General features: G+C 43.6%; 1 protein-coding gene across 1 annotated transcript in view; it reads right to left on the bottom strand.

The window, feature by feature from the left end:
- Nucleotides 1-4,451, bottom strand: part of dab1a (DAB adaptor protein 1a) — a 198,241-nt gene extending 193,790 nt beyond the window's left edge. Inside the window, exons 1-2 of the mRNA XM_041207818.1 lie at nt 4,307-4,451; nt 1,853-1,992 (exon numbers count right to left, since the gene is read on the bottom strand). Coding sequence (XP_041063752.1) covers nt 1,853-1,992; nt 4,307-4,451 — 285 coding nt within the window. The remainder of the gene's footprint in view (nt 1-1,852; nt 1,993-4,306) is intronic.
- Between the last annotated feature and the right edge of the window lie 12,069 nt (nt 4,452-16,520).

Here is a 16,520-nt window from a genome sequence, read left to right on the forward strand (position 1 = left end):
AAATAGGTTGAACCATTTTAGGCTAATCTAAATGTCTACTGGGTCGTTGTGCTTGGCATAAAATATTATATAGAGCCAAGCCAGATTTTCCTCTACCCCCAGCAGTTGCTCTATTTCTGCACCACTAGTCTTAATAACCAAATAAATCTTCACGAATAGTTAAACTGTGGCCTAACCATATCATGTGCATATTCAGCACACAATGTATGCTGAAGGACTGCAAACAAGAGCGAGCTGCTCCTCTAGCCAAGGAGTTCCAGTGTAGCTATGATACTGGAGCTACTCAATGATGTGGAAAATTGTTCAGATAAAAAAATAGAATAAATCTAATCTGGCAATTACCATTCTATCTGCATCCTCTCACTCATCAGAAAGTGAGAAAAGGAGTAACCAATCATGCCATCAAATGACAGCTACTCACCAATAACTTGCTCACTGACACATTGGGTGGAATTTAATGCCCTCCCCGATGGTGTGTTTGGCGGCAGGGGGCATTTAATTTGGCAGGGGGGGTGGCCTCTGCCCTGATAAAGTCCATGGCGGGAAGGTCCATGCATGGCCTTTCCACCCCGTAACCAATTCAGGCCCTTAAATGGGAAATTATGGGTCCCATCCTGCCACTGCAGGCGTTCATTCACCCAGCGGTGGGCAGGGGACTCACCAAGCAGAAAAGCCAAAAAGCTAAATCCTGTTGAGTTGCTGGTGGGCTTCAGTGGGGTCTCTCATTGTCAGCTACTCAGTGCCTGATTGAGGGACTGGTATCAGGAAGAGTGGGGGGCAGGTTCTTGCTGTGAGCCATTCCCTGCACTTGCTGCTGACCCCCCAAACCTGTGATCCCCCACCTGCCATCACTCACCTGTGTCTGGGCCCCTCGCAATCCTGGGTCTCAGGTGGATACATTACTGGCAGCAACTGATTGGTTGGCAGCGCTCGGTGGGTACAACTTCTGCCCTGGGGTCCTTGATCCAGGTCCACTGCTGCCTGTGTCACTTAATACGGTGGAGGTTCTCAAAAAGAGGCATTTTGTGGTGATCGCCCATTCTCCAGCTGGTGAATGAGAGCCTGTCACCTACGTTAAATTGTGCCGTTAGTTTATGTTCTGCCAGAACTAATTGATCTAAGCATGGACACAAGAGCTAGATGCAAGAGTGGTAATGTGATTGTCCTCAACATTAAAGAAGCATTTGACCAGGTATGGCACCAAGAATTTCCAGCAAAACTGAGGTCAAGAAGCAACAAAGGAATCATACTTGGTGTAAGGAAGATTGACGGGACTGTTGGAGGCCAATGAATACAACCACAGGACATAACTTTTGGTGTTCCTTATTGAGGTATCTTCAGCCCAACAATCTTCAGTTGTTCTGTCAATGATTGTTGTTGAATTCCCCCACCATTAACAGTGGCTCTACTTTGTTCAGTTCAAATAAAGAAACTTTACTTGTGGATATACTAGGATTTCCACAAATTTTTGTATTGAATATTTTTTGTAAAGTTGAATGTTTTCTTCTAAGAAAGATGAAACATTTTGACTGAAAACTTCTTGATGAAATGAATTAGAATAATTTGTTTGGGTCAGCTGTTGCTCACCATGGATACAATATTTTTGTTCCCCTAAATTACACTTGTTGACTGGCGCATACATTGTCCCTTTCTGTAACATGTGATCAGTACTAATAAAATCTAACAGTTTTCATCATTCTCTTTGTCCTTATCTTATCTCCATTAGAATGGTACACTCCGTTGACATGAGGTAATTGATTCAGCAATCTGGCTGAGGAGAGGTGAAACCTGCTCAATATAAATATTCATTGTTTTATTATATTCCAACACTTGTGGAATTCTGTAAAGTTACCTTTAGTTTCATCATTGAGTCTTGGCAGAGTTTATCGCCTCTTGCAGCTGAAACCTCATCCACACCAATTAGTTTTGCCCTGTACCGGAATCCATCTCCTTTAAACCGTTTTATCAGACCAGCCTCACTCCGATCCTGACCTGGAAGTTAAAAGAAATAAAGCACTAGGGTTACAAGTTAATTTTTTTTTTGGTAATTAGGTATCAAGTGAAGAAGCAAACAAGTTTTGTTAATGCAGCTGAATCCTCTTCTGATTATGCTAATAATAACTTGCAATTATGTAGCATCTTTGATGTAGAAAAAACATCCCAAGGCACTTCACAGGATTTTAAAAATGGGTACAAGACATGTGTCGAAGTTATTAGTGATTAGAGACATAATAAAAGAAATAGGTTTGAGAAACTATTTAAAGACAGGGAAAGAGGAAGTCAAGTGCAGGGAGTAGGATAGGGAGTTGCAATAGTAAGGTCAAGATAGCTGACAGCTTTGCAATTGATTGTGAATGAGAGAACAGGGATGCCAAATGGTCAGAGTTAAACAAAAGAACGGCTTGGGGTGGAATTGAAGGATGGAGGAAGACAGAAGGAGAAGGTGTGGTGAGACCATGTAAGGTTCACAGATGAGGATGGGGATCTTGAAATGAATGCATTGGAGAAAGTGGGGGCTTTGGTGAACACCACTAATGTGATGGGTAAGGATTTAAAGCAGCAGTGCTTAGCATGAGGCAGGATTGCACAGTGGTACTTTGAACAAATTGGATTTAATGAAAGGTGTAGCTTGGAGGCCAGAGAGGACAGTGAGAGAAATCAAGTATGAAGACAAATGGACTAAGGTTTTGGCAGTGCTAAAAATGAGGTAGGAGCAGGACTGAATGATTTTGTGGAGGTAGAATTAAGCAGTCTTCAATGGGCCCAAGATGTGCAATTTGAAACTCAGTTTGGGTTAGAAAGGAGACCTGAGTTTCAGGCTATCCATAGCCCAAGTGAATAGTTGGGAGTTGGGGTGGATCTGGAGTCAGCAGAAAGAGCAGAGTTTTGGTGACAGCTTCAGAATTCCCAATGTTCCACTGGAGGAAATGCTTGCTCAGCCACAACTTAATGTTGCATGGAAGTCTGGCAGCATAAAGTTAGTTGTGGTGTCAAAGAGTGAGATAGGGCTGGGAGCCATCAGCTGAGGCAATTTAAATTGACCTATGGATGAAGTCACTGAGAAACAATGTGTAAGTGAGCAAAAATGAAGAGGCAAGGGAGGACCTTAGTTTTACACCATAGTTGGACAAGTGGGAGCAGGCAGATGTCTACTGAAGATGCAATGGCTGCATTTGAACAGGTATAAGTGGAACCAAACAGGAGTAGCTCTATGGAGGTGGAGCATGAAGGAGATATAATGGAGGAAGATGGGGTAAATACAACAAATAAGTCCAAAAGGATAATGCAGTGGGATTGTGGTCATATTGGTGTTTTGATGAGTGACAAAGTAGGGTGACTGTGAAGGAGGTTGAGGGCAGGAAATTAGAAGAGAATGAATGATGGTTGAAGTGGTTGTCCCGGTCTCAGTCTTGAAAATAATAAAATTTGTAAGTTGCTAACATAATGTTATTCAAAATTTCACTAAGGCAGGTTTAAAATAAATGGAAATTACTTTGCAATGCAAAATTACCACTAAAGAGACATTAACAAAATAGTTAAATTTTATTTAATCTACTCAACTGGATTGTCTATCCATCTCCCACTCTTCTACTCTTATCTGGAATAATAATACAATATAAGACTGCTTCAAATAAAATTAGTAGCCATTATTCTCTGCATAATATGCTTCCAATTTGTCCATTTGAGGGCCTTTGATAATTTATAGGATGTAAAACACATGTTAATCTACACCCACATCCAATTTAGACGCGATTATGCTCCATTGTCTGTCAGGTCTTTCCTGAAATATAGGTATTCTATACTCCCGCAGGTACCCAGTTTTGTTATAATGGAAGTGTACTTCATTCTTTCAGGGAAGCCGTAGCATAAGTTAGATTTTAAAGCAGGAGACAAAAGGGGTAAAAATTAATTCATGCCACTATAAGCCAGTGCAAAGGGGGAACAGTGGCCAATTCCAAGTTGGGCCTCAGGCTTCATCTGAACACAAACCTTGCAGTTACAATCATTCCTATCTCTCTGCTGCACCTCACATTCCCATCTGGACAGCCCACTCACAAACACACTCAGCTCTCTTGCACCTATGCCTCAAAACCACCTCCCACAAATGGTGACCTTCACTCCTCTCCACATAAGCCATGATGAAAACTCACACTTCTCTGCTTTCTCTCCTTGCAGGAGAAGAGAGAACAATATTTGGGAAAAGGAAAAGACCTGGGTGGAAGATGGGCTGGGGGTGGGTGGATGCGGGTATTGGTTGACCCTCCAGTGACAGGCACATTGTTGGGCATTGGTAATCTGTTCCCACCTGCTCCAACAGTAAGGAGGCCACAGATGTCAGCAATAACCTGTTGCGACAACCTGAGCCTCCTGAGGCACTGCTGCTCAGCTATGTCAGGAGAGCTGATTTTCTGCCTGTATAGTAGACCCTGTTTTGGGGTCTCAGTGTCCATCCATTTGCCCTGTGGAACTGATGCTGCTGCTGGTGGCTTCTACTCTTGCACCTCAGCAGAGGTAGAAGGTGGAGCTGCATATGTTACTCCCATGCCAGGGAGAAGGCTGGCAGATAGGAAGTGCAACTGAATGTGAGTGAGATATTAGGCAGTTACAGTGCTTTCCAAGAAGTTGGCAATCACCTGTCAAGCAGTGATAGCACTCTCTGAAAGAAGAAGTGTTTGAACAACAGCTTCCCAATGGCCATGGCTGGAGCTCTTCAGCATAACTGATCAAGCCTTTGCTACTTAACAGTTTCGCTGAAGAAGTTCTTCCCGCTGTTCATTCAACTCGGTGGCCCAGGTGAGACACAGACACAATGTGTAAGCTGTATGCTATTGCGAAAGTGCAAAACGCTCTTAATTGCCTTTTTAATCACTTCAACTGTTTTCTCTCCTGATCCAGAGGGCTCCCCTGCAGGATTCAGAATCCAGCACAGAGAAAGCCAAAAGAGGGCAGGATGATTTTGGGATTCTGAATCAACATCATTTTTGGTGACTTTTCCACCTCGCATGTTCCGGCATAGCTCACCTCCACCTTTCTGGGAAAATCCTGCTAACTGAGTGGAGTCAATGGGAATCAGGGGGAAAACTCTCTGCTGGTTGGAGTCACATCTAGCACAAAGGAGGGTGGTTGTGGTTGTTGGAGGTCAATCATCTCAGCTCCAGGACATCACAGCAGGAGTTCCTCAGGGTAGTGTTCTAGGCCCAACCATCTTCAGCTCCTTCATCAATGACCTTCCTTCCACCATAAGGTCAGAAGGAAGGATGTTTGCTGATGATTGCACAATGTTCAGTACCATTCGTGACTTCTCAGATACTGAAGCAGTACATGTCCCAGTGCAGCAAGACCTAGACAATATCCAGGCTTGGTCTGACAAGTGGCAAGTAACATTTGTGCCACAGGTAATGATCATCTTCAATGAGAGAGAATCTACCCATCGGCCCTTGACATTCAATGGCATTGTCATTGCTGAATCCCCCACTATCAACGTCCTGGGGGTTAACATTGACCACTCGAGCCACGTGCAAATAGGCATAGGGACGCAAGAATAAGGGAAGTAAACACGTGGCTAAAGGAGTGGTGGAGGAAAGAGGGGTTCCATTTCGTGGGACACTGGCATCAGTATTGGAACAGGAGGGCTCAGAACCGTTGGGACGGTCTCCACCTGAACTGATCCTGGGACCAATGTTCTAGCGAAAAGGGTAAATAGGGTGGTCAACAGGACTTCAAACTAGAAAATCCGGGGGAAGGGAAGGGTAAAACTCCAAGAAATATGACTAATGGGAAACAAAGCAGCAGGTTAGCGTGTGGGGGGGTGGATTCAACTTCATGGAAAATTATGAAAAAACTAAAAAGAAAGGAGAACCCAGGAGAGGCTATTAAAGTCTCCAGAATACAAAACAGGACAGAGTGTTTAGAAAGGGCTGGGAACCTAACTTCAACCACATCAGATAAAGGGACGACAATGAGAAAGGGGACGGGAAATACAGGACTGAAGGTGTTGTATCTGAATGCACGCAGTATACGAAATAAGGTAAATGAGCTTGTGGCGCAGATTGAAATTGGCAGGTATGATGTGGTGGGCATCACGGAGACATGGCTGCAAGGGGATCAGGACTGGGAGCTAAATATCCAAGGATATACATCCTATCGAAAAGATGGGCAGGTTGGCAGAGGGGGTGGATTTGCTTTGTTAGTAAGAAATGAAATTAAATCGATAGCAAGAAATGATGCAGGGTCAGATGATGTAGAATCTGTGTGGGTAGAGTTGAGGAACCACAAAGATAAAACAAAAACCATAATGGGAGTTATGTACAAGCCTTGTTGGGACCACAACTTTTCACTTTATACATTAATGATCTAGATGAAGGAACTGAGGGCATCCTGGCTAAGTTTGCAGATGATACAAAGATAGGTGGAGGGACAGGTAGTATTGAGGAGGTGGGGAGGCTGCAGAAGGATTTGGATAGATTAGGGGAATGGACAATGAAGTGGCAGATGGAATACAACATGGGGAAGTGTGAGGTCATGCACTTTGGTAGGAAGAATAGAGGCATAGACTATTTTCTAAATGGGGAGAGAATTCAAAAATCTGGAGTGCAAAGGGACTGGGGAGTCCTAGTCCAGGATTCTCTTAAGGTTAACTTGCAGGTTGAGTCAGTAGTTAGGAAGGCAAATGCAATGTTGGCATTTATTTCGAGAGGACTAGAATATAAAAGCAGGGATGTGCTGCTGAGGCTTTATAAGGCTCTGGTCAGACCACATTTAGAATATTGTGAGCAATTTTGGGCCCCGTATCTCAGGAAGGATGTACTGGCCCTGGAGAGGGTCCAGAGGAGGTTCACGAGAATGATCCCAGGAATGAAAGGCTTAACATATGAGGAACGTTTGAGGACTCTGGGTCTATACTCGATGGAGTTTAGAAGGATGAGGGGGGATCTGATTGAACCTTACAGAATACTGAAAAGCCTGGATAGAGTGGACGTTTGGAAGATGTTTCCGTTAACAGGAGAGACTAGGACCCAAGGGAACAGCCTCAGAGGAAGACCTTTTAAAACAAAGATGAGGAGAAACTTCTTTAGCCAGAGAGTGGTGAATCTATGGAATTCATTGCCACAGAAGGCTGTGGAGGCCAGGTCATTGAGTGTATTTAAGACCGAGATAGATAGGTTCTTGATTGGTAAGGGGATCAAAGGTTACAGGGAGAAGGTGGGAGAATGGGGTTGAGAAACTTATCAGCCATGATTGAATGGCGGAGCAGACTCGATGGGCCGAATGACCTAATTTCTGCTCCTATGTCTTATGTTCTTATGGACCAGAAACTGAACTGGACTAGCCATATAAATACTGTGGCTACAAGAGCAGGTCAGAGGCTAGGAATCATGTGGTGAGTAATTCACCTCCTGACTCCCCAACGCCTGTCCATCATTGACAAGACACAAGTCAGAAGTGTGAGGGAATACTCTCCACTGCCCGGGTGACTGCAGCTCCAACAACACTAAAGAAGCTTGACACTATCCAGGACAAAGCAGCCCACTTGATTGGCACCCCTTCCAAAAACATCGGCTCCCTCCACCACCGACAAACAGTGGCAGTAATGTGTACCATCTACAAGATGCAGAAACTCACCAAGGCTCCTTACGCAGCATCTTCCAAATCCATGACCACTACCACCTAGAAGGACAAGGGCAGCAGATACATGGGAAGACCACCACCTGGAAGTTCCGCTCCAAGCCACTCGTCATCTTGACTTGGAAATATACTACTGTTCCTTCACTGTTGTTGGGTTAAAATCCTGGAACTCCCTCCCTAATAGCACTATGGGTGTACCTACACCACATGGACTACAGTGGTTCAAGAAGGCAGTCACCACCGCCTTCTCAAGAGCAAATAGGCATAGGCAATAAATGCTGGCCTATCCAGTGACGCCCACATCCGGAAATGAATTTTAAAAAGTAGGGTCAACACTCGTGAATTTCTTCAGGATGTCTCTAAGCAGGAACATATTCAAGGAATCTAATGCCTGTTTATGATGGAGCATGGGATGCCTGAATATTCTGAAATGCCAATATGGTGTTGGACATATATATTTCGAGTATCTCTAGAGTGTAGGACAGAGCTCTGCAAAATTGTTCCTTTTGAATGAGGGCCAATTTCTGTCTCATGATAGCTGCTGCATAATCCAAATATTACTGATATGCCACTCTGGGTTATAGTGGTCAATTGTAATCTTACAGTACAAAGGACCTATATAATTAATGTGTCATTTTATAAAAAAGCAGAACATTAATATTTCAATAATAGATATTTTCAAGCTCTTTCCAAGCCATTCTGTGAAGGGGCATTCAAATAAAAGTACTGTTGTAAGCCTTTGCAACACTTCAGTGACTAAGTGCGCCATGTGGTGCATTACTAAAGCAGGCCCGAAGATCTTGGGTTCAATGCTTGGTCTTTGCTGAAATATCTGAAGTCAATGAAGGTCATGGTGAGAGTGGTACCATTGTGATTGAACTATCAGCGGATCCCATTAACTGCCTTCAATTGTAATTTCCCAATCTTTGCTCTGTATTTTGCACTGAACATTGATATTATGGAAGACAAAGCATTGTGACACAGCATAGCTAGGTAGGTAATTAGCCATAGTCCATGAAGGACAACAGGCATCTCTCTCCATTAGAGAGAGAGAGAGAGACAAATTGGTTAAATAGCTTGAGGGGCACCGCACCATATCAAGTGTGGGACAAGGTAAGGAAGCAGGCCTCCATGAATTACCACAGCTGGTACAGGGATTGCATCACATTCTAGCCATCAAGCCAACTGAGTTAACTGACCCCCTGTGATAAACATACCAATTGGCAAAACCACCTACTGGTTTTACCCAGGGTTTAGATGTCTATCAGAAACTGGTGGGATTGCACTGGGAATACCCATCCCTCTGTGTGTCTAGGCACAATATAAATAGGAACTACTCTGGTTTGCATAATATAAATAGGATTGTTTATACTTCATTGCAGTGTTACCTGCTCTCATTTTGCGTTCCCACTCACACATTACTTTAAAATTTGAAGCAACGCATCAGACATGGGAAAAGAAATCAGGGATTTATTTTCCTCTCATGCGATATTAGGAATAATTTAAAGTTTCCTGCAGCTTTAAATGTGACGCAACAAACCATTTAATGAGATTGTTTTATTCAATTATGCAACAATATCTTAAATTGAATTTGAACACCATGGTTATTAGTACATTGTTACTTTCAATCCATCTGAATTGTACTGAAAATGCATATGAGAGTTTAGTGACATTCCTTATCAATGAATCAATGTGTTCAGAGCATGAAGAGAGAAGAAAATCAGCTAAGGAAAAACTTTGCAGCTTTAGTTATTGTTTCATTCCTTAACAAAGACTGAGACAAGACCCTGTAACCTTGCAGTTTTGTTGGTTGCAAGCCTAGTTATTTATTAACATGAATTCCTCTTTTACTTTGATAAAAATCACTATGTAAAATGACATATATGTTGAAGATAAAAATTAGTATACCAAAAATTTTGACCAGGGTGTGTTTTGGAAACTACTGAACATTTTGATTTGTTGTTATGCATTCACGCTGATTCCCTAATTAGTTGACTGCAAATTAATTATCAATAAATCTGGGTCAGTGACATACCAACAAGGTTAACAGCATTCTATAAATATCCCACTACACTCTTCAGCTCTCAGCTTACCTCCATGCCTGTAAAATCTTAGCCATAAAAGATAAGAATTGTGAATTTAATCGCCTGGTACGTATTATTCAAAAGCTTGTAAAGACCAAGGATTGTTTTCAGGACTCCAATCAAATCTTGGAGTTTTCAGAGATCATGTTTATAATTTTGATCATAGCCTTGTAACCACAAATATCCAATATTCTACATGTCATATTTAGCTAGAAAGGAAATTATATTTTCAACCAGGCTATGGGACAGTTGTTACATTTAAATAAAACAGAAGTGTGGTGACATCACAGGATTCTCACCAGGACATGGGGATGGGAATGGAGGCTGGTGGGTTTGTAATTTTATGCTGCTAGTTGACATGCCAATTTGCTGGCATCCTCCTGCCCCCAGACAGTTTCTGGAAGGCCAGCTCATGTGCAGAATGGCTACCTGCTCCCAAGCGGTGAATAGCTGGGTAAGGCCATAAAGAAGCCAATTAAGGCCATGGATCATAGGGGCGCCCTGCAGTGTTGGAGACGTGGCAGCAGCCTGGAGGCGGCCTCCCAGTGGCAGACTGGGTTGGGGGTGGTAGTGGGGGAATGTGTTTGGAACAGCTTGGTGTCAGTGCTCCAGGATACATTCGAGGCCCTTCACCCCACCTACTTGTCTACAGCTGTGGCCACAGGCCGCCCGGTGGAGGGACTTCCCTTCCATAGTGGTGGTCCAGCAACTGTGGTCATTTTTTTTCAGATTTTTTAAAGTTGCTGAGAGAGCACCTCAAGATGGAGATTTCCTCTCTCCCCTGAGCTGCAAAGGCAGCTTACAATTCTTTCCATGCTGAAGGGCGTCATATTGGCCCTCCAGTTTGAAAGGTTCACGTTTATTTTGTCCCTGATTTTGTTAATTTAGTTTAATTGTTTGAACTCAAAAGAGTTACCATCCTTAATTGGACAATGAGCATGCTGTCTGGCTACCAATTGGCCAATCATGGCAAAATCAATGTCAGATGACTGCTCACAACACATTGCAGGGTTATGACCCACATTTAATTCTAACATCAGGGTCCTAGCCAAAAATGCAAAATCCTGTTCTACACTTCATTACTTGGTTGAACACAACAAACATAAGCAACATGATATTTAAAATAGTCCTCGGTGATTCAAAATCAGATTCTTCCAATAGAGGCCAATAATTTATCTTCTCCCTTGCAACATTGAATTCCAAATGATGAAATTCCATGGGGTCAGCAGCACTTCAGTATCATGCCTATGCAGCCATTCTTCACATATTGTGTGTTGGCAATATTTCATCAATGAAGGACATTATATTCAAGCCTCATCCTATGCTCATTAATAGCTCTGGGGCACTTTTCTTCTTTCTGGCCTATAGTGATTCCACCAGTTGAATTCAGCTAACTCATTACACAGTCGGGATCAAATCTGGGAACTCTTTGGGCCCTATGCTTCAGTGTCACTGCATTTACTTACTAAGCCATTAGGGGGAGCAAGTACCTCTTTCTCCATTGGTAAGTATCAGATACAGAGGCCTGTTTTCTCATGTGCTTTCAAGGTCACAGGCAAATGCAGTTTCCACAGAAAGATGGTCAGAGTTGCAAAATGTGAGTCAGCAGGGTGTGACTGCAAGTGAGGCAGGTAGAGGGATCCTGTGTTCAGGAACAGAGGAACCTCAGCTCTTGACCTTGTCCAACAGGTACGAGGTACTTGCTCCCTGTGTGGATGAGGAAGAGGGCTGGAGGGAGGATGAGCCAACTAACCACGGCACCGTGGCACAGGAGGCCATTCAAGAGGGGGGAGCAAAAAGACAAGCGGTAATTGTAGCGGATTCTATAATTAGGGGAATTGATAGCTTCCTTTGTAAGCAGGATCGAGAGTCCCGCATGGTATGTTGCCTGCCCGGTGCCAGGGTAAGGGACATCTCTGACCGGCTTGAAAGGATATTGGAGAAGGAGGGGGAGGATCCAGTTGTTGTGGTCCACATCGGGACAAATGACATAGGTAAGACTAGGAAAAAGGACCTGTTTGGAGATTATCAGGAACTAGGAACTAAATTAAAGAACAGATCCTCAAGGGTTATAATCTCCGGATTACTACCCGAGCCACATGCAAATTGGCATAGGGACGCGAGAATAAGGGAAGTAAACACGTGGCTAAATGAGTGGTGCAGGAAAGAGGGGTTCCATTTCATGGGGCACTAGCATCAGTATTGGAACAGGAGGGATCTGTATCATTGGGACAATCTCCACCTGAACCGATCTGGGACCAATGTTCTAGCAAAAAGGATAAATAGGGTGGTCAACAGGACTTTGAACTAGAAAGTGGGGGGCGGTGGGGGGAAGGATGGGTAAAACTCCAAGAAGTATGACTAATGGGAAACAAAGCAGCAGGTTAGCGTGTGGGGGGCTGGATTCAACTTCATGGAAAATTATGAAAAAACTGAAAAGAAAGGAGAGCCCAGGAGAGGCTATTAAAGTCTCCAGAATACAAAATAGGACAGAGTGTTTAGAAAGGGCTGGGAACCTAACTTCAACCACATCAGGTAAAGGGACGACAAAGAGAAAGGGGACGGGAAATACAGGACTGAAGGTGTTGTATCTGAATGCACGCAGTATATGAAATAAGGTAAATGAGCTTGTGGCGCAGATTGAAATTGGCAGGTATGATGTGGTGGGCATTACGGAGACATGGCTGCAAGGGGATCAGGACTGGGAGCTAAATATCCAAGGATATACATCCTATCGAAAAGATGGGCAGGTTGGCAGAGGGGGTGGGGTTGCTTTGTTAGTAAGAAATGAAATTAAATCAATAACAAGAAATGATGTAGGGTCAGATGATGTAGAATCTGTGTAGGTAGAATTGAGGAACTGCAAAGGTAAAAAAACCATAATGGGAGTTATGCACAGGCCTCCGAACAATAGTCAGGATGTGGGGCACAAGATACACCAGGAGATAAAGAAGGTGTGTAAGAAAAGCAAGGTTACAGTGATCATGGGGGATTTCAATATACAGGTAGACTGGGAAAATCAGGCTGGTGGTGGATCCCAAGAAAAGGAATTTGTGGAATGTCTACGAGATGGCTTTTTGGAGCAGCTTGTGGTGGAGCCCACTAGGGAACAGACAATTCTAGATTTAGTGATGTGTAATGTGGCAGATTTGATAAGGGAGCTTAAGGTGAAGGAACCCTTAGGAGGAAGTGACCATAATATGATAGAATTTACCCTGCAATTTGAGAGAAAAAAGCTGGAATCAGATGTAACGGTATTACAGTTGAATTAAGGCAACTACAGAGGCATGAGGGAGGAGCTGGCCAGAATTGACTGGGAGATTAGCCAAGCAGGAAAGACAGTGGAACAGCAATGGCAAGAGTTTATGGGAGTAATTTGGGAGACACAGCAAAAGTTCATCCCTAGGAAGAAGAAGCATACTAAAGGGAGGATGAGGCAACCGTGGCTGACAAGGGAAGTCAGGGATAGCATAAAAGCTAAAGAGAAAGCATACAATGCAGCAAAGAGCAGTGGGAAACCAGGGGATTGGGAAGCCTACAAAGACCAACAGAGGACAACTAAAAAAGAAATAAGGAGGGAGAAGATTAAATATGAGAGTAAACTAGCCAGTGATATAAAAGAAGATTGTAAGAGTTTTTTTAGAAATATAAAGGGTAAGAGAGATGCAAATGTGGACATTGGGTCGCTGGAAAATGACGCTGGAGAAGAAGTAGTGGGGAACAAAGAGATGGCGGAGGAACTGAATAAGTACTTTGCGTCTGTCTTCACAGTGGAAGACACGAGTGACATCCCCAAAGCTCAAGAGAGTCAGGGGGGCAGAGGTGAGTATGGTGGCCATTACCAAGGAGAAGATGCTAGGAAAACTGAAAGGTCTGAAGATGGATAAATCACCTGGACCAGATGGATTACACCCCAGAGTTCTGAAGGAGATAGCTGAAGAGATAGTGGAGGCATTAGTGGTGATCTTTCAGGAATCACTCAAGTCAGGGAGGGTCCCAGAGGACTGGAAAATCGCTAAAGTAACCGCACTGTTTAAGAAGGGAGTGAGGCAAAAGGCCGGAAATTACATGTCAATTAGCCTGACCTCGGTCGTTGGTAAGATTTTAGAGTCCATTATTAAGGATGAGATTTCAAAATACTTGGAAATGCATGGTAAAATAGGGCAAAGTCAGCATGGTTTCATCAAGGGGAGGTCATGCCTGACAAATCTGTTAGAATTCTTTGAGGAGGTAACGAGTAGGTTAGACAGAGGAGAGCCAATGCATGTTATCTACTTGGACTTCCAGAAGGCCTTTGACAAGGTGCCGCACAGGAGGCTGCTCAGTAAGATAAGAGCCCATGGTGTTAGAGGCAAGGTACTAACATGGATAGAAGATTGGCTGTCTGGCAGGAGGCAGAGAGTGGGGATAAGGGGATTTTTCTCAGGATGGAGGCCGGTGACTAGTGGAGTTCCGCAGGGGTCAGTGTTGGGACCACAACTTTTCACTTTATACATTAATGATCTAGATGAAGGAACTGAGGGCATCCTGGCTAAGTTTGCAGATGATACAAAGATAGGTGGAGGGACAGGTAGTATTGAGGAGGTGGGGAGGCTGCAGAGGAATTTGGACAGATTAGGAGAATGGACAAAGAAGTGGCAGATGGAATACAACGTGGGGAAGTATGAGGTCATGCACTTTGGTAGGAAGAATAGAGGCATAGACTATTTTCTAAATGGGGAGAGAATTCAGAAATCTGGAGTGCAAAGGGACTGGGGAGTCCTAGTCCAGGATTCTCTTAAGGTTAACTTGCAGGTTGAGTTGGTAATTTGGAAGGCAAATGCAATGGTGGCATTTATTTCGAGAGGACTAGAATATAAAAGCAGGGATGTGCTGCTGAGGCTTTGTAAGGCTTTGGTCAGACCACATTTAGAATATTGTGAGTAATTTTGGGCCCCGTATCTCAGGAAGGATGTTCTGGCCCTGGAAAGGGTCCAGAGGAGGTTCACGAGAATGATCCCAGGAATGAAAGGCTTAACATATGAGGAACGTTTGAGGACTCGATGGAGTTTAGAAGGATGAGGGGGGATCTGATTGAACCTTACAGAATACTGAAAAGCCTGGATAGAGTGGACGTTTGGAAGATGTTTCCGTTAACAGGAGAGACTAGGACCCGAGGGAACAGCCTCAGAGGAAGACCTTTTAGAACAAAGATGAGGAGAAACTTCTTTAGCCAGAGAGTGGTTAATCTATGGAATTCATTGCCACAGAAGGCTGTGGAGGCCAGGTCATTGAGTGTATTTAAGACCGAGATAGATAGGTTCCTGTTTGGTAAGGGGATCAAAGATTACGGGGAGAAGGCGGGAGAATGGGGTTGAGAAACTTATCAGCCATGATTGAATGGCAGAGCAGACTCGATGGGCTGAATAGCCTAATTTCTGCTCCTATGTCTTATGGTCTCACACATGTTGGAATCCCATGTCTTAACAGAAAAACAGAATCTCACTTATTTTGTCACCATAAACCAGTAGCCCTGATCATGAAATCACTCCAAATTTTCAAGAAATAATATTATCTATAATGAACGCTGAGATTGTAATCATATTCAATTCACACAAATCCACTGAGTATTGCTGAAAAAAAGAGACAGGCTATCTCAGCTTTTCATCTTGCACTCATCAAGCAGACACAAGAATGCAAAATTTGAAAGGGAACAATTCATACTGCATGAAAAAGAGGGTGATGTTTGGTTGGCCAATCAGCTCTGATTTAGTCAAGGCATTTGCATGGTGAATGCACCAAGAAGCTGTGGTTACCCATACTTTTGTTTACCAAAAATTGTGCAATGTCTGGACATATTCCTTTTGCCTGCAGAGGACAGGTCCCTGCAGATGAATATATGTAGCTTCTAGCAATCATAAGTGAACTACATTGTAAAATTCTTTGCACACTCAAGATTGTTCAGCAAATGCAGCCCAATCACAGAATCACATCAAATATTGGGCATTATGTTCTGAGTTTTGCAAGCACAGGTTGGTTGAGTACGGTCAGTACTCTGCCTTTTGTGAACAGCAGAAGGGGCATGCTGTTTGATACAATCCATCAGCCTTTGGAACATATAGCCTTTATACCTGCCATTACACCTGCACTGAAATTCATAGTGATGCAATGTAGATGTCATGACTTCCTTGAGTGGCACATTAGTGAGTAGGCTTGCAATGTCATACGGGCACATAGGCACGGCATTGCTGTCGATATGCAAGTGGCGTATGCTCTTCGCGATAGTGAAGGAATCGTCCACCCTTTGTATGGAATACTCAGTCAGAACTGGTTATAGCAACTCACTCAACTATTTGGCCAATTCATATTGTGCAGAGCCAGTCATAGATAAGATAGGGTATAATGGGGCATCACTTTTGTGTGTCTTGGGCAACCCGTACATATGTAGATGTAATGAACCATAAGGACGAATCCTATCATATACCCCTATGTGTGACTCCAGGCCCACAGCAATGTGGTTGGCTCTTAAATGCCACCTGAAATGGCCTAGCAAGCCACTCAGTTGTATCAAACCACTACAAAGTCTAAAAATAAAAACAAAAACAGAATTACCTGGAAAAACTCAGCAGGTCTGGCAGCATCAGCGGAGAAGAAAAGAGTTGACGTTTCGAGTCCTCATGACCCTAGACTACAAAGTCTAATTCGCTTCTTAACAGCACTCTGGGTGTACCTACACCACGTGGACTGCAACGGTTCAAGAAGGCAGTTCACCACCTCCTTCTCAAGGGCAATTAGGGATGGGCAATAAATGCTGGCCCAGGCAGTAATGCC

Source organism: Carcharodon carcharias, chromosome 16, assembly GCF_017639515.1.
Source record: "Carcharodon carcharias isolate sCarCar2 chromosome 16, sCarCar2.pri, whole genome shotgun sequence".
Classification (NCBI taxonomy): Eukaryota; Metazoa; Chordata; class Chondrichthyes; order Lamniformes; family Lamnidae; genus Carcharodon; species Carcharodon carcharias.